Here is a 24,668-nt window from a genome sequence, read left to right as displayed (position 1 = left end):
TCAAGTCTTACGCATTGAGTGTGACAGTCATGCATTTCGGTCTTTTGCCACGCACTCACGCCACTCATTGTATTTCGCACGCTGAAAAAAATACCGATAAATTTGTCGGGTGCGCTGCTGCTATGGAACTGTCACTCACTGCTTTCAGCCTGGTTTTTCCTCCTGCGAAGTCCACCTGAGCTGACATGAAGTTTGTGCAAAGAAAGAAGGAACCTTATTGGTGCTGAATTGAACTGAATGGTGAGTTGTGTTATATATATATTACAGTGTTAAAATGATTTTAAATGAAAGTGCATATTGTGAAATAATGTTAGTATTTACATTAAATGCTTAATGATTAAATTAAATACGATGCACTTTATTGCGTTTTGCAAAACAAAAAGACCTTTAAAATCGATACATTGTTGCCAACTCCTCACTTAGGAACGTTCTACAGACGTCATCTTCTAATTTGTGTAGAAGCTCATTTGCATATCTAGGTCAAATTAGATGATGACGTCATTCAAAATGATACATTGTTGCAAACTCCTCAGTCAGGAAGGTTCTAAATGACATCTTCATACAGAAAGAAGGAACCATATTGGTGCAAAGTGAGTCACGTGAAGTGGCAGAGCTACAGCCATAGAGTCCTGATCATTCAAAAGCAGCTTTCAAATGGAAGAACATCTATTGTTTCATTATTCTTTTGTCAATGTAGAAATGCTATCCACAGTTACAAATGAAATTTGATTGGTGGCTTGTCTCATGTCATCACACAGCAGCATTTGAATAATTTAGATTGATTTGAATTGATTGAAAGTATGTAAGCTAACTGACATAATTAAATATAATTTATATATAGATTTAACACAGATATAATTAAATAACAGATATAAATTGAATATAGTTTAAATATACAGTTAAGACAGACACATATGTACAATATAATAGAAAAATGTGAGAAACAAAAAAAATATACACAGGAGTTTCACAGAGCTGAATGGATGATGGATGATGATGGATGATTGCACCCCTCCATCCCATCACTCTTTAGCAGACTGTAACAATGCTTTTTTCATTGGTTGTTGCACTATTTTAGCCCGCCCCTTTCCTTTTTGATTGAGAGGTTGCAGACGTGTTTGATTCCTCCCGGTTCCATTGCAGCGGTGCACCAGACAAATTTACTGGTATTTTTTTTTTTTTTTTTATCATGAGATATACAATGTGTGGCATGAGTGCGTGACAAAAGACCGAAATGCGTGACTGTCACGCTCAGTGCGTGAGACATGAGAGCCCTGTGAGTTTGCATGAGGCCGACTTGGCTTGGGGCCGACTTGACTGTAAGTCCTTGCATCAACATGCAGTCAGTGTTGTCAAACACACAAAATGAAGCGGACATATCCCTCAGGGCACGCTAAGAGAAGAAAAATCAAGAAGAGGATGAAAAGAAAAAAAGCATGATAGTGGCAAGTGAGAATGTGTGAGCTATGTGTGTTACATTATAAAAAAGTTAGTCCCAGTTATTCCAAGGGACTTTGTCCCAAACTCCCAGTCATCCACCACCAAGCACCAGAAAAGTTAGCTAAGTCCGTGCAAAGTGATTTCAAACATTTTCTTCAAAACACATTAAAAAAAGTGTGTATATAATCATTCACATTATTTGACAGCGTAGTTAACAACACACTTCTGTGGTATGATGATCTTAGAACATATATTTACCTCTGCCAGCAGAGGTAATGTAATCATCATGGTTTGTTTGTCTGTCTGTCTGTTAACAACATAACTTCCAAACTATGGCACAGATTATGACCAAATTTTCACCTTTATTAATTAAAGTATTTCTTTTCTGATCCTTCGTCCTGGACTTCATTCATCATAATTCTGGGCCAGAGAGGCCCCATAGTCCCTCTTGCCTAGGGCCCCCAGGGGGTATAGAAACACCCCTGCTGACACTAAATCACTCAGAACATCTACAAATCTGGATATGTCTGAGTAAAGCTGGGATCCATCCATCTTCTGTCCAGCCCAGGATGGAGGGAGGCTGGAGGCGATCCCAGATGACTGAGGCAAAGGTTCAGACAGGTCTCCAATCCAATAAAGGACAGACACAGAAAGACACACAGTTACACACACTTACGTGGATTCACCCGTAATCCTCACATTCATGTGCAGGACTCTGAAGAAACTGGAGGATGGATTTCACTAACATAGCATTGTACACACACACATACACATAAACACGCACACACACAGTCACGTGCACAGACCAGTGGAGGCTGCTGCCATGGAAGACACTCAGTCCATCCAGTGGAAGCAGTTTGGAGATCAATGAGTTGCTCTTTGACTTAAGGACAGATTAATCAAACCTGGAACGTTTCAACTGAAAGACAACCTGGTCGGAACCACAGCCACCACAAAAAGGCACCTCAAAGCTCACAGATGGCTCAAACCCAGGGTTTTTTATTTATTTATTGCTATGAAGAAAGAGTGGAAGCCCCTACACAAAGTCCTGATGATGTACTCTTATAAATTTGGCCCATGAACCATTTAAATCTGTCCATAATTCCTTTCATTTTTTTTAAAATTCCTCCCACTGTGAATATTTTCCCCTCTAAATAGGTCATACAGCATATTAACTTGGACACCTAATCTTTTGGGGGGGGTTTTGTGAAAGCATGCTTGCTCTCACTCTGTTTCTTTTATCTTCAAGATGGTTACTGCCCTCTACTGGCTGCAAGTGGCAACTGCAAGCAAGATAATTAAAGATATAAACAGAGGGACTAATTTAGCTGATTGCTGGTGTTGGAGTCTGAATATAAATGAGTACGGATGTGAAATTCGACCTTTATTTCTAAATAAAGCTCTGCAGCTTCCGCCACTGATTTCGTCACCCCATCAAAACATTTCAAACCCTCTCTTCATGAATCATGCGTGTGTTCTTTGTGACGAAAAGCACAAAAACTAGTCACAGCAGACACTACAGAAGCCAACCAATCGGAGCTGTCCTCCTGGCCTCACACGCAAGAACAAGCCAACAAACGACACTCATCAACTTTGTCCCTACTGTTTGCATAAACACACGTTACTCATACGGCCAGCCAGGCTGTGAGGCCTGAGGAGGAGGTCACACAATGTCCCAGTGATAAACCAGAGCAGGTAGACACACACACACACAGGAAGAGGAGGAAAACATGAATTTTATGGCTCTGTTCTTTTCTCTGCTGCTACTGTGGCCTGGCCTCACCGCTCTAATGACTTCTCCATTGGACGAGGTAGGTGGAAAGCTGCGGGTGAACAGGAGCACTGCGGTTAGTGATTCCACTTCTGCAAAGTACATTGAACCCTTCAACTATAAGCTGTTTATCATCCTGTTGAAATCCACAGACTGCAAAGACCCACAACATTTTGTGTTACTGATTGTACATGATCACTACTCAAAGGCTTAAAACTGTTATTTTTAGTCAGTATTTGTTTTATATATAGCTGTTTATTTCAAATACAAATGTAAGTTTTGTCTTTTTGTGTCCATTATGTCCCTTTCAAAGCCTTTTCATCACTTTACCAGTGGAACAGACAGAACTTCAGACATCAGTGCCTCTCCTGATGCCTCAGGTTTGTTCTAAAAAAAACATTTTGAACATAATCAATCCTGTTTCTGTCATGTTTTAATAAAGTGAGACACATAAAGTTAAATACCATCTACGATTGTTAGCTATTTGCTGTATGTAGGCAGGTTATTGAGTGTGTGTCTACAGTGTATTTTTTTATTTGTTTGCAGCCAGTGGCCGACTTCGTCGCTCACCTCTAATGCCTGATATCACCCATTTGGAGCTGCTGGTGGTGGTTGGACAAGACGTCCAGCAGGTCCACAAACAGGACACAGAAAGATATGTCCTCACTAACCTCAACATCGTAAGTCAGATATTGTCTTCAATACATATTGGTAAAGTAAAGCTGGTTTGAATAGGGAGCAATGAGAAAATATTAAATGATAAGAGGCAAAAAATAACCAAAAAAAACAATACAGGTCAGATAAAGGAAGTAGTTGAGATGTGCAAACTTTCCAGACATGTTTCCAGAAGCAGCTCAGGAGAGCACTGTAACACTATAGTCCCATTACACTCTGAACATGATGAAATGTCATTTTCTCCCTTATTCTAATTTCCACCCAGGCCTCAGAGCTGTTGAGAGACATGACCCTGGGTGCCAACATGAGGGTGCACCTGGTCCGCATGATCATTCTGTCAGAGCCAGAGGTAAAAAAAAAAGCTCCATGTTAGCACTAATGTTATCATTATAACTCACTCAAGAGTCAGGTTTTATCCAGTTTCTGCTAATTCAAAAAGAAAGTTTTCTGTGAATAATTCATTTTTATTGTTTTAAGCTGCTTTTGTTCTGTGTTTTTTGTGTGCAGTAGTGCAACAAGCTTGTATTGAGCTCGCGCTTCACCTCTCCTGGTAATTTGCTCCTTCCTCCAGCCAGAGATCCAATTGTCTGACAACATCACGTCTTCTCTCAGAAGTGTGTGCGACTGGGGCAGAAGGATCAACCCCTCTAATGACACAGACCCGCTGCATGCTGATCTCCTGCTGTACATCACTCGGTGAGCCGTCCCGCATGTTAGGTGGCTGCCTTACAAGGAGGCGCCTCATATTTTATGAATGAAAAGAGCATGTGCCGCTGTGTGTCTCACATCACAAACAGATACGACCTGGTGCTGCCTGACGGGAACAAGCAGGTCAGAGGAGTGGCACAGCTGGGCGGCGCCTGCTCCCCTGACTGGAGCTGCGTGATCACAGAGGATACGGGCTTTGACCTCGGGATCACCATCGCTCATGAAATTGGCCACAGGTAAAACTGAATCAGGCACACTATGAACACAGTCGCTGTGTACTGTCAGGTCTCCTCTTATATGGGTGTCATTTTTTTCTAGATGATTTTAATGGTGATTAAATTTTATAATTACTTCATTAGAGGTGGTGATTAACTGGCGCTCTTTGATTTAATTAATGCAAATGATCTGCTTCTGTAACCTGGACAGATCTTTTAATGGGTTCAGGTCTGACTCCACCTGCAGTTGAGTGTATGCTGACACGCTGTGCCTGCATTGTATTGTTACCTAAATATGAACTTTCTCTGCACGTTTAAACCAAGATCACTGGAAATATGTTTCAGGTTTCCAAGAAATTATTGAGAAATTTGACCAGAAAGACTTTTCAAATGTCTAAATGACACAGTGGTTTTGATATAAATCACAGTCCCCATTTAAAAAAAACAGTGATCTGAATACTCTTTTTGCTGCTAACTTAGCCAGTTAGGAGTTCTAGCATTAGTGTTACACTCAGCTCTGTAACTATTTCACGGAACTCCAGTTAATTGGATGAGGAGTGCCTCGTCAATCCTGAAATAACACGGCAACATGGGAGATGTCCAACAGGGAGTCACATCACCTGTGGCTCATTAGCATAAATGTTAGTTTTCCAGCTGTCTGCACATCTGGACTTGATCTCAAGTGTTTTGTTGCTGTTTCATTTTTGGAATTAGTTGATCAATCGAATTCAGTGATGCAACCTTAACCGACAGTCACTCACACTGTGTGCACTTCAGTAAAAAAAAAAAAAGGCCTGATAAAATGATATAATTCAAGTTATCAAAAAAGTTTCTTGCTCAAGTAAACAGTCACTTTTTGTAGTAGCAAGAAAAATTTTAAGATATTTAGCCTATTTCTAAAGAAGTAACAAATCATTCACTAAGATTAGTCAACTTGAATAAAACTATAACTATAGAGAAAAAAGTTATCAGTTACTGATATTTGAACAAGCTTATGTTGGAAATGGAGCTAAATGTAATTGATTTCACTTTCTTAGTTTTGGAATCAACCACGACGGAGTGGGAAACACGTGCAGGAGGAGCGGGTTCATGATGGCTTCTGATGGAGGCTACAACAGTGTGGATTTGACCTGGTCCCCCTGCAGCAGACAGCAGATTTCCACATTCTTCAGGTGAGCCAGAATGTCCTGAGCAGCTGTGCTTGAAATGAAACGTCTCTCATTCATCATGCAGGTCTGGCACTGTTGAAAGAACATTTCATCTATTAATTATGTCCTAATGCATTTGCCTGAGGTTCCAGGATCTGATTGTCTTTTCGCATTTCAAAGAAGCTCAATGGTTTCTTCATTCAAAAGGTTTTTGAAGACTAATTTCAGGTCAGGTTTTTCAGTGTGCTATGACAGGAGTAGTTCAGGAGTAAGTCGTCACTTCTTTGCTGTTTCCAGTGAAAGGAAAGCGGAATGTGTGAAAGACCTGCCTGCACTGGGAGGCTCCCTACAGGACTGGAAACCCGGGCTTTACTATGGAGTTGATGATCAGTGTCGAATTGCTTTTGGGAGCACTGCAAGAGCCTGCTCCTTCACCAATCCTGATCTGGTATGTCGTATCACCCTGATGCCACCAGATGGCGTTTCACATCAATCCCATATGAAACTGGCACATCCTAAAAGCCATGTCTGCATCACTGGTGCCTCTCTTTCTCCACCAGCCAGCATGCCGAGTCCTGTCCTGCCACATTAATCCCGATGATGACAGCTCGTGCAAACGCCTCCTGGTCCCATTACTGGACGGCACAGAATGTGCTCCTAATCAAGTACTGCTGCTCTGGGTCGTTTTGATGCAATCATCTCCCCACAGAGCTATTATTTACAAAAAAAAAAAAAACCTCTTATCAGATGCTCTCTTCTCCTGCAGTGGTGTCTGAAGGGACGCTGCGTCTCCCCGGATGATCTCGGCTCATCTGTGGTGGTGCACGGCTCCTGGTCCAGCTGGTCTGAAGGTTCCCCCTGTTCACGGTCGTGTGGTGGAGGGGTCACATTCCGCACGAGGCAATGCAACAACCCCAGGTAACAAACATCAGTGCGAATACACCTCAACAATAAATCTGTTTTGGACAAAACATGCATCTCCTGCTTGATTTCCAGACCTGCTTTTGGAGGGAAAGGCTGTGATGGTCCAGATATTGAGGCTGAACTTTGTCACCAGCACGTAAGTCCTTATCAGCTGTGTTTACAGTGGGGCTCCATACAGTAAGTCAGTATTATTTACTCAGTAGACGATTTCACCAAGCATCATTCCGTCCTCGAGGCATCTTGTATTTATTGTTCACATAACAAACCATAGAAACATAGATCACCTGTTATATGGGATTATAAGTAAAGAAGTCTTTCAAAAACAACCTTCAAAGTCTTGAATGTAATTTAAGGCAATGACTTAGCAGTAATGCATCATTAAAACTCAAACTTAATCAAAGTTATTCAAATTCAGCTTCAATTCAATTCAGCTTTATGTATGAAGTGCCAATTACAACATGTCGTTTCTAGACACTTTTACAGAGAAAACCCAACAGATTATTCTATCCTTTTTTACCTCCTGGTGTTATTGTAGCCCTGTGAGCGCAATCAGATGGACTTTATGGCAGAACAGTGTTCCCAGACAAATCCCCAACCGCTCCACCTGCTGCCACACACTGCCTCCTTCTACACTTGGATTCCTGCCCTCGGCTTCGCACAAGGTAGGCCTGAAGAAACCCCTATCCTTTGATCACATGTTAAGAAAGACACAAACCTGTATCTGTGTTTTCCATCACCAGGGGATGAGCAGTGCAGGTACATGTGCCAGTCAGAGGGAGAAAACTTCATTGTGAGCCGTGGCTCTCAGTTTGTGGACGGCACTCGCTGTGAGTCACCCAGCCGACCCTCCTTCGGTATTACCGCTGCATGTCTGCGAGGGAAATGCCAGGTAAGAGATGAATGAAAAAAAACCCAAAACAAACTAAAATAGCAGAATAATGTGCCGTCCACGTCTAATTTTAACACTCTGTCTTTTGTTTCTCTTCAGCTGTTTGGCTGCGATGGTGTGCTGCACTCTGGGAAAGTGAGAGATGTGTGTGGTGTGTGTGGTGGAAATGGATCATCCTGCAGTTTGACATCTGGCTCCTATAGCGGTGGTCAGGCTAAAGGTAATAAATAAAAGCGAACTGTATCTATGGTTAAAAAATAACCTTCTCTCCTCTGCTGCAGTGAATCTTCTGGACCAATTCGCACCAAGTTAGAGACATTGGGTAGAAAGTTTAATACACTGAAGGACAACATGAAGCTGCAGAATAACCTAATGTGACATTAATAGGCTTGAATTATGTCCTCCATGAGTTATAATAGTTTCCGTCTATTTTCAGAGTACACCACATTTGCCTCGCTGCCAGTGAATGCCACACAGGTTCAGATTGTCAACAGAGCTCCTCTCTTCACTCACATGGGTGAGTTTTGCTAACTGAGATGTGCATTTCAACAGTGTGTTTAAATCTTGAGTTCTCATTGGCCTTTCCTCCCACAGCCGTGAAGGTAGGGGGTCGGTACATTGTGTCAGGAATGGGCAGCATTGCACTGAATACGACCCATCCCTCCCCACTGGATGATAACCGTCTGGAGTACCGCCTCCACCTCACGCCCGACCTCCTGCCTGAGACGGAGGAGCTGCTGCTTCCAGGGCCGCTGCAACATGAGATGAACATACAGGTCAGAAGAAGGTGTTGAATAGCAAAACACACAACAGGAGATTAAAATCCTAAATTAAAATACATACAGTCATTTAAAGAACATATGTTTCTGTTTGCAGATCTATCGCAAATATGGGAAAGAATATGGAGAGAAAACAAATCCAGACGTTAGCTACCAGTTTTATGTCCCCAGCATTAACAGTGATTTGACAGACATAAACCTTAAAGGCAAATGGGCTGTTTTTACAACGCCCTGCTCTGTGTCTTGTGGATCAGGTAAAAAACTCCATCTATTCACTCATAAAGGAAGCCACAAAAAGAACACCCAGCATAACATTTTGTGTTTCATGGCCGGTGTAATTAGAAACTCACACATTCGTTGCACTTGGCTTTCTTGTTTTAGGAGCCAGTGGCTATTGCCAGTGTGAAGCCAAGTTACAGACATTTGCATATTAGTGTACAGCAACGCTGACCATTCAGATGAAATGTTTATCGCATACTTAACATCTGCTAAACATAAAAGTAGAGTTGAGTCATTTCTCAGTGGCTATATGTTGCCTTTAGCCACAGCTTTTAATTTTTGCATCTTCTCCTCTTCTCCCAGGTGTGCAGAAGCATTTATATGTATGTGTTGACAAAGACACTAACAACCATTTGGATGAGCACGGCTGTGAAATGCCTCGTCCAGCTGAACCATCCCACACTCCCTGTCAGCTCGCACCGTGTCCCCCGAGGTCAGGCTCATCGCCGGCTCTCTTTCCGTCTCCTTTTACACTGACATGCACACACAGCTCTGCACAAATGAACGCACATGAATAATTTACCATTTCACAGGTGGGAGGTAGGGGCGTTCGGGCCTTGTAGCGCCTCCTGTGGTGGTGGAGAGAGGCTGCGTCCTGCAAGATGTATCCAGCAACATGCGGCTGATGTGGTGCTGGTCCCAGATTCTGAGTGTCCAGTCGATACAGCGCCACACACTGTTGAAAAATGCAACCTGCAACACTGCCCTGCCAGGTAATTAACCACAGTGTACAATCAATCATAAGAGTGTCAAGGTATTTATGTTTTACTTAAGTAGGTTGCACAGATTGTGATGGATTCACATTGTGCTGCCCCAAATCTGTGCTTTTGTGTGAAGACCCACTTTGGTGCGTTCACAGATGGCGTGTGTCAGAGCCAGGGGACTGCTCAGCAGTGTGTGGGCCAGGAGAAGCAAAACGCTCAGTGACGTGTGTTCGGCCAGAAAATGGCGAGGATGTTGAAGTGGATCAAAGCTTCTGCTCGGGGCAGATCAAACCACTTGATTCTGTGCCCTGCGTTGTGGATGTTTGTCCCATTGGGTGGGAGTCCAAAGCAGAGGTGAAGTGGAAAATAACTGCAGCGTTGCAGTCGTCGCAGTGTAAACCATGACTAAACTTTTCCCTCCTCGAGCAGGAAAATCCCGTTCTAAAGACTGGTCTGTTGCCACGCTCCAAGCAGGCTCCGGTGTATGTGTGGAGCCCTGTTATCAGCCAGTGCTCAAAGACATGCGGCAATGGTCTGTCGAAATGTGCTCTCATCTTTAACTCAGCAGCAACACGTCCTCTCTGAGGATGTTGAATAATCGTCCCATGTGTTGTAGGAACTTTAGAGGTGTGGTTCTCTTGTGTGGACCACCAGTCCAGGCTGGGAGTGCCTGATTTTCACTGTGATGCTTCAACTAAACCCCTTCCTACGTCGGACACTTGCAACACCTCTCCCTGCCCTCCTGTGTGAGATACAGCACTCATCATGCATGTGACTGATATGACATTGTATTTTCCATGTTTTGACTTATAGTATGTAAGGTACTTTGCAAAATACTGTTTTAATTGAGGGTTTGGAAATTAGAGCAGTGTGTTTTTATATCCACCAGGTGGCGCTCCAAGCAAGGAGTCTGCAGTGTAACATGTGGAGGAGGGGTGGCTAAAAGGGTGCTGTACTGTGCTAGAGGAGCAGAAGGGGAGGAGGTGGTTGTGGAGGATTCACAGTGTAGTGACTTTCCCAAACCCACAGCAGTGGTTTCATGTAACACATTCAACTGCCCTGCAAGGTAAATCACACTCACACACACAAATACATAAATGTATGAATACACACATACTCGCAGTCATTGTCATTTTTGCTGCATTACCATAAACAGCCCTAACTGTGCAGTCTTAAAACCAGCCATGTGCACATGTCCGCAGAGTTTAGCCCCAACAACAGCGATGACAAGACTTCCACGTACTGAGATCTGTTTAAAGGATAAATCATTCTGCTGTCGCTTGTCCAGGTGGAGGGTATTTCAGACGCTGCCCTGCTCTGTGTCCTGTGACCTGGGCGTAGCTCAGAGGGTTGTGTCGTGTGTCCAGTTCGTGAATGGCAAGGAGCGAGTGGTGCCAGAAGAGAACTGCCATTCGGCCGTGAAACCAGCCACCACGGCGCCCTGCCTGGTGCGGGTCTGCACCTTTAAATGGGAGGTGAAGCCGTGGAGCCAGGTAGATTTCAGAAGTGAAAACACGCCTTAACCTGTTGGATCATGTTGTGGCTCACTCTGTGATCCATCTCTACCTCCCGAAGTGTTCGGTACCCTGCGGATACGGGATCCAGTCCAGAGCCGTGTCCTGCAAGGGACCCTCTAAGCCGGAGCCCCTCAGTCCCCTGATGTGCATGCACATGCCCAAACCTATCACCATCCAAGGCTGCTACATGGGCAGCTGCAGCCGCGTTCCTTCCAATTCTGATCCAACCTTTGACATGGCTACCGCAACTCATGCCAGCACAGAGGTCGACTTCACAGAGATGCCTCCTCTGTCTCCAACCCCGAGCTACGCTGACTTCCGACAAAACCGCACGGGCCGCCTTCCTCCAAGTCTGACAGAAGCCACAACCATACAGCAGATCGCCACAACTACCGCCCCAACCAATACGTCCAGTTAGTAGACAAAAACACTACTTAAATACCAAAGGCAGAGCGTGGCTATCTTAGCAGTGTGTGTTCTTGTCTCTTAGCTACATGTGGAAAGCTCCTCTTGGAGGAGTCGGGAACAGTTGACCTGAGGGGGGTCCGCAGCGGCTGCATGGTGTCGATCGGCCGGCCACTCGACGAGGTCATTCACATCAAAGTGATTTCCAGCTCCTTGAACTGCAGAAAAAGTATGTTTCTTCAAATGTGTAAATAATGCTATTGCTTTTGGTTAATGTCTAACTGGATGTGTGTGTTCTTACAGAGGAGTATGTGGCATTTTTTGACCGACTGGCCTTGGTGAGAAAGTGTGTGCAGCTAGAAAATAGTGAACTGACCAGCAGGACCAACGTTCTGCTAGTGCGTCAGAGTCTGCCGACGCCTGGGAGTGGGATAGTTTTCACCTACACTTCAGAGAAAAACACCAAGAGGAGTCATCGAGGTGAGGCGGCGCGTGTCTTCATGGATACTGTTCGGTCAGACATGCAAAAACCATGATGATGAGTGGCTTCAAGTGATGTACCCTATTGCACCACAAGGGTTCAAAACTGAATCGAGATTAGGATGAAATGGTGTGGAGCAATATTTCTCACTCTGGGATCCCAATTTGATTTATCAATTAATTTTTGAATGTGCTTTTGTATCTGCTTTTGTATGTGGTTGAGAATGGGTGCGTCTCCGAGTGTTTGGCTTCACTGTAATTTTATACCAAATCTGAAATCGGATTAGCTTCAACCCTGACTAGAGGTAACTGAGGGCCCCAAAGGGGGACAAAACACGGTTTGGAGCAATTGGTGTAAAAATAAAGATTTGCATAGTCCAATGCAATTCAATACAAGAGTGGAATGGAAAAAAGGGGGGCGGGGCGTTGATTCAATTCAGTAAGATTTTCATCAGTACATGTGTTGGATATTTTTTTTACTTATCCTGTCTTCCCCGTGCTTGTGGGTAACAGACAAAATTATAGCTGCAGATACATAAAAACATTTACATGACATGAAAGTAGAAGCTGCTTTTAACCATCTTCAGCTCTAACATCCTCTGCTGCGCTCAATACCTGGACTGCATTTGACTGTATGTGTCTGATATTTCATACATTGATGAAATTTACCCCGTGTCCGCCCCGCAGATTGCGACATGCAGCTGTTTTCCCCCAGCGGTGTCTTTGAGAATCCAATAACGCCCAACACTAACCACACCTGTCGAGTGCTCATCAATGCCCCTCCTTCAGTGAAGATCAGGATCCAAGCGCTACACATAGGATTAGTATTCAACGCCACCAACTCCCAGTCTACATACATTATGGTGCAAACAGGCTTTTAAACACGTTCTGTCGTTTCCATGTGCTGCATACTTGATAGGAGAAGAATACAAGGGGAGTAACTGCTGCGGTGTTCTTGTGTTTCTCGCTCAGATCCGGGACATGGACGTCTTAAAGACCAACGTGTTTAAAGGCCAGCAGCTGTTTCTATGGCACTCCTCTGGAAATATGGCCGAGATTGAATTTCATGGAGACTACCTGCATTCAGAAGGCAGCTTCAGAGCCCAATATTCCTACATGTGACTTTGACAGTGGTTTTTACCTACCTGGAGAAGGTTTTGTGACAGAAACACACGCCTGTTTTTGCTGAGGAAGGCGACATAAGCAGCATTCATTTTGATGTGTTATACAAGTGTACTAGTTATTTTAACCCCGAATAAAAACTTAACAAACCAAAGCACTCAAAATCTTTAACTCAAACAAGAACAAAGCCATTCTGAATATTGCACCAGGAACTGCTCAAGTATAAACGGACAAAAAAAAAAAAGAAAAAAGTTTGAATTCTTGGCAAATAATATTCTTTTAAAGCCCCACATGTATAGAGATAACTGGACATATTAAAATAGAGAATTTCCCTCAATAAGGAATAGCTTCTTATTTCAAAGGCAGTGCAACAGCAGTCACCCATTACACGTCCTGCAGCCCCTTTGGTAACACATCTCGCCATGGTGCGCCGACACCAGCGTGGCGCTCCGCCAGCCGCTCTGGCTACGACTCTGTTCGTGCTCGGCCCCCCGCGGCGCCCCGCGGGGCTCCGGCGCCGTGCCGGGCTCATGCGTGGGATCACTGCTTGGCCGTGGCTGTGTCTTCCAGGAGAGCTCTCATGTCCAGCAGCGCTTCTTCCACGGACCTGGCAAACCTGGCGGCGTTGGTCTCCTCGCAGCTGTTGAAGGCCGTGATGGCGATGTTGATGTGCTCGTCCATGGGATTGTAACACACTCCGTAGCCATCTGGCTCCATTGGACCAAAGCACATCACGCAGTCTGTTTTGGAGCCGACCTGGGCAGGGAAATGCGAGCGATGAGGGCAAACACAGGATCATTTGATCGGAAACGGTGTTCTGTAGGTTTTCTGAGGTGGAAACACACCTGGCTGGTGGAGAGGTTATAATGATGAGCGACTGCAAAGGAGGTGTCCATGAAGATCTCGGGTATAGAGGTCAGATCTTCAATGCTCTGCCTCTTTAGCCCCAGCAGGTGTCGATCTATAGCCTGACCGTGAATTGCCTGAATAAATAAAAGATAAATGTGTATAAATTAGATTAATAAGTTGAATAAAAGACAAGGGATGTGTTTTTTTTTTGTTTTGTTTTTTTAAAGAGGAACTCGCATCTCTCACATTGTAAGTGTTTTCTTTATGGGTCTCTACAGCTTTCTGCAGGAGCGTCAGCCTCTCCGTGTTCTGCACAGAAACATTTAGCACTCAGATATCTCACGTAGAGCACGCTGCTACTTCAGACGTGAAACCGAAGCAGGCTAACAGTACCTGTTTAGCCGGGTCCTGCATTGCCTGGACAAACCGAAATGAGTCTGCAGTAGTGGAGCGAATGGCATCTGTTCGCCCGTAGAGAAACATTCTTAACGACGCACTCTCGTAAGTAGAACAGCACGTGTTGTACATCCTGGAATTACAAGAAATCAGTACTGAGGTTGGCACACTTAGCAATTATAGGACAGAAACTTTGCAAGTTTGAAGCCAGTAAACAGAAAGTACAATAACCTGCAAATAACTCTTGTTTTTTGTCCTTCAGTGCAAAACCATAGAAATACATTCTGAAAAATCATGTTAAGAAAATATTTTTAAGTTCACATTGTAAGGATCAATAAAATTAATCTTGATCGCATTTTAATTGATGTATCTTGGTGCAAAATAGACCCAAATGTCCCAAAACTATGTCCTCTATTAATTTCATTGCATCCAGAAATCTACTGAAAAATCTGAAATCATGTGGCACACTTCTTCTTGTTCTTTTAATTTCAATACCTTCACATGGAAGACATTGGAAGACATTGGAAGACATGAAGAAACACAAACACGGTTACATTCACAACAAAGGGTTAACACCTCTGTTCAGGGATTATTTGTATTTGCAGGAAGCGTTCCGTACCTGAAGTATGCCAGCTGAAGAGCCATTTGCACAAAGGCGTCGGGGCTCAGCTTATGTTGCTTTGGCACATTTTTACCGAAGTGATCGAACATAAGAACCTTGACATCCAAGTCATGAACCATTCTGGCGAATCGAGGAGGAGAAGAGGAAACCAAATGTCAGATATTAAATTTGTAGCAGTCATTTCAATCATCCCTGTACTTTACTCACATGTTCATGTTTTGCTTGGCTTTCTCGATGTCCCTCTTGACCTCGGGCGTGATGTTAAAGCGCAGCTTCAGAGGCATGGACAGAGGAACCATCGGAGAACGGACGATTTCCGTCCTCTGCCTGTCCACGAAACGGAAATTCATGACACATTTCAAAACACAAACAGGCTTCAATGGTTCAAAAATACTCACATGTATTTAACAACATGATCAATGAGGAAGACGATGGGGGGACCCTCAGCAGGCGCGTGTTCGTACACCAGCCCACAGGTACCGTCCTCGCCGATGATGAACTGGAGACGATTCAAAAGTGCATTAAAATCCTCAAATGTAGGCACAGCTGTGGTCATTACCGTGAATGTGAAGTCATTTCTGTCGCTAACCTGTAACGTCTTATCGAACCAGCGGTTGCCGCTGTTCCAGCGAGCTCCTCCGCCGTGCAGCACCTGCGCAGCCACTCGGCTCGGGTACAGCTCGTCCGACACCCGCGGCATCGGGGCGTCCAGACACACTGTGAAGATGCTTTTCTGGATCGCGCGCACCGACTCCTTATTCGTCTTGTCTGAAGAGACACATGGAGGCAAACATAAACTCTCACATACATCTCCTGACAGCGTGATTCGGGATTTTGCGTCTCCTCACCCTTTATTAGGTTGTTATAGGCTTTTCCCCAGGTGTTGCGGTGCTGGGATGTGAGGATGCCGATCGGCTCCTTGTTTGTCTGCAAAGACGAGTTCCAGATCTTCTCCAGCTGCATGTAGATCTGGTCCACGGTCAGCGGAGTGCCGTCACTGTTGTACACGTCTAAGACGAAGAACTGGGAGAGAAAGTCCAGGACGGTTTCACACGCTCTGCTGCAGAGCAAATGGAAGAACAGCAGTGCCATCTAGAGTACCTGGAAGTTGTGGACCACGGTGATGTGGGTGGGAGGCGTCATCCCGATGGCGTGGTTGACAACGGTGTCCCTCTTCGGCCCGGGGATCCGACAGGAGGACAGGACCTGGTAATACTGGTCCATGCACAGCGGCTTCCCGCTCAAATACTCCACAGGCAGAGTCTCACTGCGACACAACGCTCTCCGTTACTCAGCTGATCTTCTGCAAGCTTGCAGCAAATTACTGCATCAAGCTCTGGATTTCAGCAATTCAACATGTGAAACTCACGTGTCGATCATTTTTTTGAAGTCCAAGACGCCAGCAATCAGTTTGGCAGCAAACCTGGGGAAAAAAAAATACCCATAACATCTTGTTCCTGTTGCAACCATAATAAATCTGTTCTTCGTTTTTCATGAAAGCTTCAAATTACTTGTTATTAACGTCGGCGCCCAGTTTTGACTAAAATTTATTACAAGTCATAAACGCTGAATGGAATCACACAAACATCAACAGGATTTTCTTTTTATTACGAAACAGTAACCCTGCACCTCTGGAACAGTAACTCTGGCTTCTTCAGAGTTCTGTGTGTATTAGATGATAAACAGACACACGAGTCCAGCAGAACAAGTAGCCATGTTTTCACATCAGCTCTCTAACCTGAAAACCTGCCGACGTCACGCAGCAGATTCTGACTTTATATCAAAACAGCACAAAAGGAAAAGTGGCTGTAATGAAGAAAAGATGTATGGCTGATGAACTGACACAGTGGTGCAGTGGTTAGCACTCTCTTCACAACACGGCGAGATGAATCATCATCCGAGGCATCCTGGACAAGTGGATGAGAGCACGTCCGGCACACCGAGAGAACAACGCGGTCCTGATGTTGGACTCCAGCGGAGAGGGAATCCAGACGCTCTGTTCCACATCTCCTGCAGCTTTTGTTTGCATGATTTGTTTCTGCTCGTCTCCTCATTGAAAAAAAAAAAGGTCACTGCGATTCGGCTACGTTGTTTCAACAGCACTCCATCACTAATATCAAAACACAGACTGGGGGAAAGAGAACATTGTGTCTGTCTCTCATGGTGACCGCTTTGTAGGTTTTATGCAAAGCCGCAGCGAAGCTGATCTGAACTGATGCAGTTTATGTTATTATCCAAATAATCACTGTGATATATTGTAATTAACTCATTATGTCTGAACGGGGGCGCCATATTTAGTGCATGTCCTCTTGGTCACAGTGGTCCAAAACAGCTGAGCAATGGTATGAGCAGCCAGAGGGGCTTTAAATAGCCGGCATGAGGAGCGACGACTCTGCAAAGGTCAGCTCGAAGCTCCAGCTTCATACGAGCTTGTTTATACTGTACTTCAACACAAAGTAAATCACCGTTGGAAACAGTTTAATGACTGCGCTCGTAATAAGACTACGATAGTTCATAGCTGAGTAGCAGTGCCGGAGGCCAGGCTGCCCCCCCCCCCCCCCCCCCCCCCCCCCCCCCCCCACCTCCCCCCCCAACACCTCAGCAGCACGCACTCTTGTTTGAGGTGAAAGCAAAGGTGGGGTTTCTTGCAGTTTCTCACCTCATTTGTCCTTGACGGTCTTGAAAGTGCATTCGGGGCAGGACAACCCCCGGGCTGGTGTACACCGCCACAGGCATACGACAGTCCAGGTAGGCCGACTGCATCCACCATTCTGACAGCTGTGGTGGAGACAGGAGTGGTTAAAAGCAGGATTTATCAGATTTTAATTGAATTTTTCCTTAACAATCCAAACCCTATACTCTCTTTAAAAGACCTCAGATCAAAACATAGAGTATTTCTGAATCCAGTAAAATACAAGACTGGAATCAATACCCAGTTCTCTGTCTTGCGCGCCCGTCGCTCCAGTCCCTTCTGGAGCCGCTCTCCCACGCCGCCCTTCAGGAACTCCTGCACCAGCTCCCGGGTGTGCTCCAGCTCCTCCTCGCTGACGATGGGCTCCAGGGTAGCCAGGTAGCGCTCGCATGTCTGCTTCAAGGGGGGCACGGGCAGCTTGGGTAAACCCTCCTGGTGCACCAGGGACCTCTCCTGGATCTGCGTTGCCGGTCGGATCAGGCGGCACGGCTTCACCGAGCCCGGCCGCAGCTGCAAGACATGAAGAGCACAGATATTCTATTGTGTTTTTAGGTTGTTTGAAGCAAAATGCAATTTTAGATTTACATTTTTTTTTTTTTAGTAATGTATGTACTGGAAACACTAATATCTATTTTTCCAAACAGCCTCACACTGATTTCTCAGCAGCAACAAGGCTCAGGTTTCAACAAGTCGTTAAATATAAGCTGTTAACCAAATCCTGAATGAGCTAATGCGATATGAAACGGTAAAGGTGTTGACAGGTTGAAACTTTGTGAACAACATTTCTAATTATTTCATGGTCTAAAATGATTTAGTTCCTGTAAACTGACACCAAAACAAGGCAGGTATAGTGTTTGTTTTGGTCCCAGCGGTGTGGGCTGTGGGGGCTTATAAATAGAAAGGTGACACAGTTGAACATTTAGGAAGGCAGCTTAAATAAAGGGAGGAAAAAAAAAAATAAGTCGGTGCCCTCAGTTTGACTCTGCAATCCGATTTAATGATAATCAGATTACAATCTGCTGGTAAAAAAAAAAAAAAGAAAAGAAAAGAAAAGAAAAGAAAAAAGATGATGCACATGAATGAATTAAGTATATATAATTCCCTAAAAATGAACAAAAAGTTCCCGGTCCGTCAAGTCAATAAAGAACACATTAAGCGCTTCCGGTTGGTCCTATCAAAATAAAACCAACATGGACGTCGGTGTTTTTGTGGAGTTTTTACATAATTATCTCTCGATATTAGAGCAGATCTTACACGAGCAAACTTCTTATATCAAGAGGGAGCCTCCGTGCACGTGCACGCTCCAACTGCACATGCACGGCTGCTTCCTGTCACTTTGGCACCACGCTCACTGCTGCGTTATGCTAGCCATGCTAACATTACGCAAGATGACACACTGTGCCACAATGACACTCCGAAATAATAATGTCACGGTATATAAGATACATTTTATCAGTGCGCACAGGGAAAGGCGGACTGAAAACATGCGGGCTAGATTTGATCCTAATATCAGCACATTGCCGCGGTCCGGCAGCGCGCCCCACCCCCTTGACACCCCGCGTTAAAGCCCGCTGCGGCTGCCTTTACGCACGGAAAACACGCAGGTTTAGAAAACAGCAGACTCACCACGGCTCTGACAAAAACACCCAGCATCTCGTCAGACAGACGCGCTCAGGTCTCCGACTGTCCCGGGAACATAGATGGGAAGCCCTGGGGCAGTCATGTCTCAAGGACAAGCGCACCGTCTATTCTCAGCCGCTCGCCCCCCCTCGGACCCACCGGGTAAACACAAGTGAGCGCGTCTCTCCAAAACTCCTCTGTCACAGCTGCGGATTAACGTGCCAGATGATAATCGTGCTTCTAATAACAATTAACAAAACGCATATCCACTTGAAAGCTCCATCAAAGCAAAATCTGCGTAATTTCATTGCAAAAATAGCGGAATAAAGTGATTCTAGAGCTATTTGTGATCCAATTCCTGTGATACGAAATTCACAAATTATAGATATTACTCAAAAATATTGTCAAGATGATCACAATTAGGAAACAAATGCATGTGACAGTAAATCAAGCATCATATATGTTTTTGGAGTTAAAAAATATTTGTGCACCCTCCAGTATTGGAGATATTGACTCAGCCAACTGCAGAAAAAATTGCAATTTCAATCCAATACATCACTCCTTAAAATAATATAACTTTTATTGATTAATCAAAGCACGCCCTGGTATAAATTATACATTTCCAGAATGTTATTCTGCATTAAAGTGGCGCATGAGGCTGCACAAGTGCTCTGTGGCCACATGGTGGTGCTCATCCAACACACTTCCAGAGGAGCGGCGTTAACTCATTTCTTCAGGAAATACAACCCAGAGACAGACTCCAGTTCCCCCTCACAAGAATCTCATGAAAATATTAGGTTGAATTGAGAGCAGTTAATTCATTCTCCGTGAGGAAAAGATGAGACCTGGCACAACGCGTGTAAGTGTCCTAATATAAAGAACGGGCAGCATTGCTCCATAGAGTCACAGTTCATTTCAATAACAGAGCAGAGAGAAAGAGAGGATTGCATTCGTGTCATGGTTTATTTGAAAGCAATAAAATAAAACAAAGATACAAAGGTAAAACAGCCATACACATCAAAATGCTTCGATCGCTCTCGTCCAGCCGCTGCCTGTTAACAGTGTGTGTTTTAAAGAAATTGTTTGAGTGGCGAATATTTGCTCAAGGTCCGTCTGCTGCCAACTCACAAACTCAGATAGTCCACCTGAGCCCAGCACTGAGATCAGGTTGGAAATGTTCGTGCTGTCCAGCTGCTCCGAGTCCGTGAGCGAGTCATCATCAGTCCTCATCCTCTTACACGGCACCGGCCCAAAGTCTGGCAGATAAAACTCTGGGTCAACAATATAATAACTTGTGTCCATCTTTCGCTTTTTAGCGTAGCACTGCGCGCCCTGCGGCTGTTTGGGCTGCGCGCAACAGTCTGAATGGAAGTATCCGTTTGTGACAGTAGTCACCACATGAGTGTCCAAGTCCAGGACAGTCTTTTGGTTCGCTTGCGTGTTCGGGATAGGTAAGTCCCAGGAGGATTTCTCTGCACAGCTCCAACAGGCTTCCGAAACCATGAGGTCAGAGTCACTCGGTGAGACCATTGCGCAGGCAGATGCGTCTTGGTGCGCCACCTCTGCGGGCTGGCCGCTCGGCTGGTGCGCTCCGCAGTGCCAAGTGTCCGACTCAACCCCGGCAAAGTTGCAGTAGAAGTCATCAGCCAACTCCGTAAAGCTCCCCGTCAATTCGAGGTATTCTTGCCTCTCGCGGACCGCAACCACATCCTCGTACGGATGCGTCCTCTGCGCCTGCGATAAGTTTTTGCTCATGTAAAACTGCCTGGCGTTTCTCAGTACGTACGTTACCAGCAAGTTCTTGTGGAGCTTGATGCCTCCTCTCTGCGTCCTGGAGCTCTGGATTTTCCTCAAAGAAATGGAGATCAGATTCTGTGCGTCAAATGCACACTCCATCCTCAACCGGGCCACCCTTTCCTCCCTCCTCAGTCTCTCAAAACGTCTGTTTCAGAACTGGAGAAATGTTTAAAGTCTCTCAGCTGAGAATCCTACTAGATTCGTGCGGACTGTGTCCATAGCGCTCCATGTCTTCCCAGTAAGGGCATGGATTTGCAACTCTCATCTTTCCTCGCCACGCCCTCACGTCGGCGCCGTCCAATGGGAGGGAGGCGGTGCTTCTGTTATACGCAAATATCACTACCAGCCTCATTCAAAATGCACGTAGGAGCGGGCATGCTGCATTTCACCAACTGTGTTCTGATCCTTTTCAATCTCAGCGCAGGCTGAAATCGCCGGACTTTCCTGTCCATGTGGAACCGGACGGGGTAGAACCAGAGCAAAGGGGGGCAGAACTGAAGAGGAGGGGGGCGGGGGAACTGCAGTGGGGCAGAACAGAACAGGAGATTCATTCTGCTGGTAACACTTCAAACAACATGACAATGATGCAAGTTAAAGTACCAGAGAGGAAGAAACAGGACCTCCAGAAGTAGACAGGAGTCACAGGGAAAACAGCAGCACGAGGATGTAAAGTAAATAAGAGAAAGTAAGAAAAGGACAGAAAACACGTTAACACACAGAGGAAAGGTCAAAGTGAAAAGGAGCAGGATTTTCCAAGAAAAAACAGCAACAGCTTTGTCCTAGAATAGAATAGAATAGAATAGAATAGAATAGAATAGAACAGAGCACTGAGGGAAACAAAGCCTCTCTGAAAAGCTGGAGGACAAGAAAATAAAACCAACAGAGGCAATGAGAAGTAACACAAAGAAAAACAGTATGAAAATTTAGAACAGAAAAAAATCTGGTGAAACACTGGTTACTTTTTTTTAAAGGACATTAGTATACTGACTCTGCACAGAAGAGTATATTGTAAAGACGGTTAATATAAAAAAGAAGTAATGTACATTGGGTGTAAAATAAAACCTAAGTATGACACTGCAACAAAAAATAAATAAAAAATCCACAGAGTACCTGGAAGAATAAAAAAAAACACATTCTAGAAACACTGAAACATGAAACAGAATACAATTCTCCATTAGAATCGTGGCAGTCGCGGTCTAAAGGTTAGAGAAATGAACTTGGATTTTGGCGTCTGTAGGTTTGATGGGTCACCACTGTGGGTCCCTGAACGTGACCCTTGACCCCCATCAGCTCCCCGGAGCACCCCAACATGGCTGCACCTCCACATCCTAGAAGCAGAATGGGCCAATGCAGAATCACCCTCAGGGTTTTAACAAAATATGATTAGTTCACAATAGAACAGAAAAAAAAAGAAGAAAATAATGTTGAAGTGACAGGGTGGGGTGCAGGAGAACTCAACTGTAAGGTCAAGAAAAAAAAGTAGAATAGAAAAAAGGATGATAGAAGTACTTGCATTTTTCTGTTGCAATAAGAAAAAATACAAAAATGCCAAAAAGTATATAGAAAAGGCAATGAAAAACAGTAGAATAGATTGGAAACCAGCAACAACAAAAAATTTAATATCCTAAAGGAGGGAGGATGTGAAAGTAACTGATTCGAGAGTAAAGTAGAATAGAATAGAATAGAATAGAATAGAATAGAATAGAATACAATACAATACAATACAATACAATAGAATAGGCTATTGTAACTGAACTAAATGAAAATGAAATACAAGTAAAAGAATAGGGGATATGAACGGATCTATGCAGTCGTGGTCGGACAGTGTTATTGCTATATGGAGATACTGAGCAATAAGAATGGGAGTCAATCAATCAGGACATGGAAAACACAATGGTGCAGAACAGAATGGAAACTGACAGCTTCAAGTGTGGCTTTTCAAGAAACAATACAGCAGAGTGATAATAAATAAAATCATAACCTAAAGAGCAGAAAGAAGCTCAATTAAAGGTAACAGAGATAGAACAGAGGGAAAGGGAATAACAGAAGGTGTAAATGCCAATAATATGTAAAAACCAAGAAAATAATGAGAGAAAAGTGTAACAGAACAAATGCTTAAATGCAGCATATTACAGACAGAATAGAATAGAATAGAATAGAATGATAGGTCAAGTAATATAATAAAAATTGATAGAATATAATATGTAGTTGAGTAGAGTAAGGTACAATACAGTAGAGTGAAATATGTCATGGCGAGAAATAGAATAAAAGACAGGAGGAGCTGAGAAAAGAGAAAAGAAAATTCCTTTTCTCAAGAAGAGAAGCATAAGAGGGATAAAAAAGTAAGAGAGACATAATAAACAACAGCAGGACTTAAGAACAGAATGGTTCAATTCTTTCTATCTTTTTATTTTAACCTGCTTTTTTTAAGTCAGTATTTTATAGATGGAATGGAATAGAAACAAAAATCAATGATTATTTCACTACATACTGTATGTGTCATCCTGTTTGCAACATAACACTGAATCACATAGAAAACTTTTTCATTCACCTCTGCAAAAAGTATAAATATTACAATAACAAAACCCCAATGAGAAGAAAATTGAGGAACTCTTTTGTTTCAGTTTGTAACAACATGAGAAGCTGTAGACGGCCTGCAGAGACAAATGCAAACGGTCTCAAACACACAAGTGACTTTGTCTTTTCCATCCTCACTTTATTAAATACTGTGCACCAGCAGATTTAAACAATCTGCATTTTGGTGCTTTGGAAACACTGTTGCTGTTCAAACTTTTATGCAAATGAAATAGGCTGGAATTCAATTAAAAGGGCTTATTAAATTAGTCTGACAAAAAGACGGAAAAAACAATGGGACCGAGGTTAGAAAGGGCAAATTTGTAGTATGTGCAAGAGGATGTTAACATTTCGCACTTTCTGTCTAATCATACTAAAGCAGGACGACGCTTTATGAGAGCTCTGCTTTAGTTTGACCACGATTCAGTGTCTGTTGTTCAGAAGAGCCGTATATATTCATTTTTACACATTTTAGTTTATGCTGCACTGCATTTACCCAGGCTGTAACTATTTATACCATACTCTACTGTAACTTATATCGGATGGTGCTGTATAATCACACATAATACATCCTGTGAAATACCGTGAAACATCTCCTGTACCGTACCGTAACATGCCAAAACACAACACGTCATACAGAAAGTACCGCCCTATAACTCATCATACATCAAACCACTGGAGTGTTTTTCCTCTTTCTTTACATTACGCAGCACTGGTCCCTCTTAAAGATGATCAAAGTACGTCTGCACACACAAACGTGGCCTTAACACGCGTGTTCACACGTAGAGTCAATTATAAATGTCCTGTCGGAAATTGACTGTGGCGTCATTAGGCCTGTCTGTGATAAGAAGTATTGTCACTGCACTCAGATGTGTGTTAAAGCTCTTTGTAGAAAGATTAGCTGTCATCTGCGCCCCACATCTGTTTGTATATGTACACATACACACACACACACGCACACACAGATGGCTGACATCACACCCAACACCTGGACGTGACTTTGATTTCCTGCCAAATAGGTGAATGAGGAGGACGGCCACTATTATGGTTATCATGCTCTGA

The 24,668-nt window shown here is 43.9% G+C and overlaps 3 protein-coding genes across 3 annotated transcripts; 1 reads left to right on the top strand and 2 right to left on the bottom strand.

Moving 5' to 3' along the window:
* Positions 1–3,170: 3,170 nt before the first annotated feature.
* Positions 3,171–13,150, top strand: adamts13 (ADAM metallopeptidase with thrombospondin type 1 motif, 13). The gene is made up of 29 exons (XM_030104144.1): positions 3,171–3,251; positions 3,525–3,591; positions 3,758–3,891; positions 4,152–4,235; positions 4,458–4,582; positions 4,684–4,830; positions 5,847–5,981; positions 6,255–6,405; positions 6,518–6,622; positions 6,724–6,875; positions 6,954–7,017; positions 7,417–7,543; positions 7,622–7,770; positions 7,870–7,990; positions 8,207–8,287; positions 8,365–8,546; positions 8,647–8,803; positions 9,132–9,261; positions 9,362–9,541; positions 9,688–9,886; positions 9,962–10,064; positions 10,149–10,278; positions 10,422–10,598; positions 10,821–11,025; positions 11,108–11,462; positions 11,540–11,683; positions 11,758–11,934; positions 12,622–12,797; positions 12,907–13,150. The coding sequence occupies exons 1-29, from the start codon at positions 3,171–3,173 to the stop codon at positions 13,054–13,056; spliced, it is 4,188 nt and encodes a 1,395-aa protein (XP_029960004.1). The 3' UTR covers positions 13,057–13,150.
* Positions 13,151–13,209: 59 nt separating this feature from the next.
* On the bottom strand, positions 13,210–19,386 carry LOC115398113 (carnitine O-acetyltransferase-like). The gene is made up of 14 exons (XM_030104760.1): positions 19,242–19,386; positions 17,856–18,125; positions 17,583–17,701; positions 16,293–16,346; positions 16,025–16,190; positions 15,772–15,946; positions 15,513–15,691; positions 15,322–15,422; positions 15,131–15,250; positions 14,921–15,043; positions 14,299–14,434; positions 14,152–14,214; positions 13,902–14,039; positions 13,210–13,812 (listed from the first exon to the last, which is right to left on the bottom strand). Exons 1-14 carry the CDS (start codon positions 19,266–19,268, stop codon positions 13,597–13,599), a joined length of 1,887 nt encoding a protein of 628 aa, XP_029960620.1. The 5' UTR covers positions 19,269–19,386; the 3' UTR covers positions 13,210–13,596.
* Positions 19,387–20,053: 667 nt separating this feature from the next.
* LOC115398114 (immediate early response gene 5-like protein) lies at positions 20,054–21,178 on the bottom strand. Its single transcript, XM_030104761.1, has one exon. It carries the CDS (start codon positions 21,129–21,131, stop codon positions 20,253–20,255), a length of 879 nt encoding a protein of 292 aa, XP_029960621.1. The 5' UTR covers positions 21,132–21,178; the 3' UTR covers positions 20,054–20,252.
* Positions 21,179–24,668: the final 3,490 nt, after the last annotated feature.

The sequence above is a fragment of the Salarias fasciatus genome, chromosome 12, assembly GCF_902148845.1.
Source record: "Salarias fasciatus chromosome 12, fSalaFa1.1, whole genome shotgun sequence".
Taxonomy (NCBI): domain Eukaryota; kingdom Metazoa; phylum Chordata; class Actinopteri; order Blenniiformes; family Blenniidae; genus Salarias; species Salarias fasciatus.
This window is presented reverse-complemented; position numbering and strand designations above follow the sequence as displayed.

Coding starts and splice junctions, on each gene's coding strand:
- adamts13 (XM_030104144.1), top strand. CDS start 3,171: ATGAATTTTATGGCTCTGTTCTTTTCTCTGCTGCTACTGTGGCCTGGC. Junction 3,252..3,524: donor TGACTTCTCCATTGGACGAG/GTAGGTGGAAAG, acceptor TCCCTTTCAAAG/CCTTTTCATCACTTTACCAG. Junction 10,599..10,820: donor ACATTCAACTGCCCTGCAAG/GTAAATCACACT, acceptor TCGCTTGTCCAG/GTGGAGGGTATTTCAGACGC.
- LOC115398113 (XM_030104760.1), bottom strand. CDS start 19,268: ATGCTGGGTGTTTTTGTCAGAGCCGTG. Junction 18,126..19,241: donor GTGTTTTTGTCAGAGCCGTG/GTGAGTCTGCTG, acceptor CATGTCTTGCAG/CTGCGGCCGGGCTCGGTGAA. Junction 15,423..15,512: donor GGTTCGATAAGACGTTACAG/GTTAGCGACAGA, acceptor AATCGTCTCCAG/TTCATCATCGGCGAGGACGG.
- LOC115398114 (XM_030104761.1), bottom strand. CDS start 21,131: ATGGAGTGTGCATTTGACGCACAGAATCTGATCTCCATTTCTTTGAGG.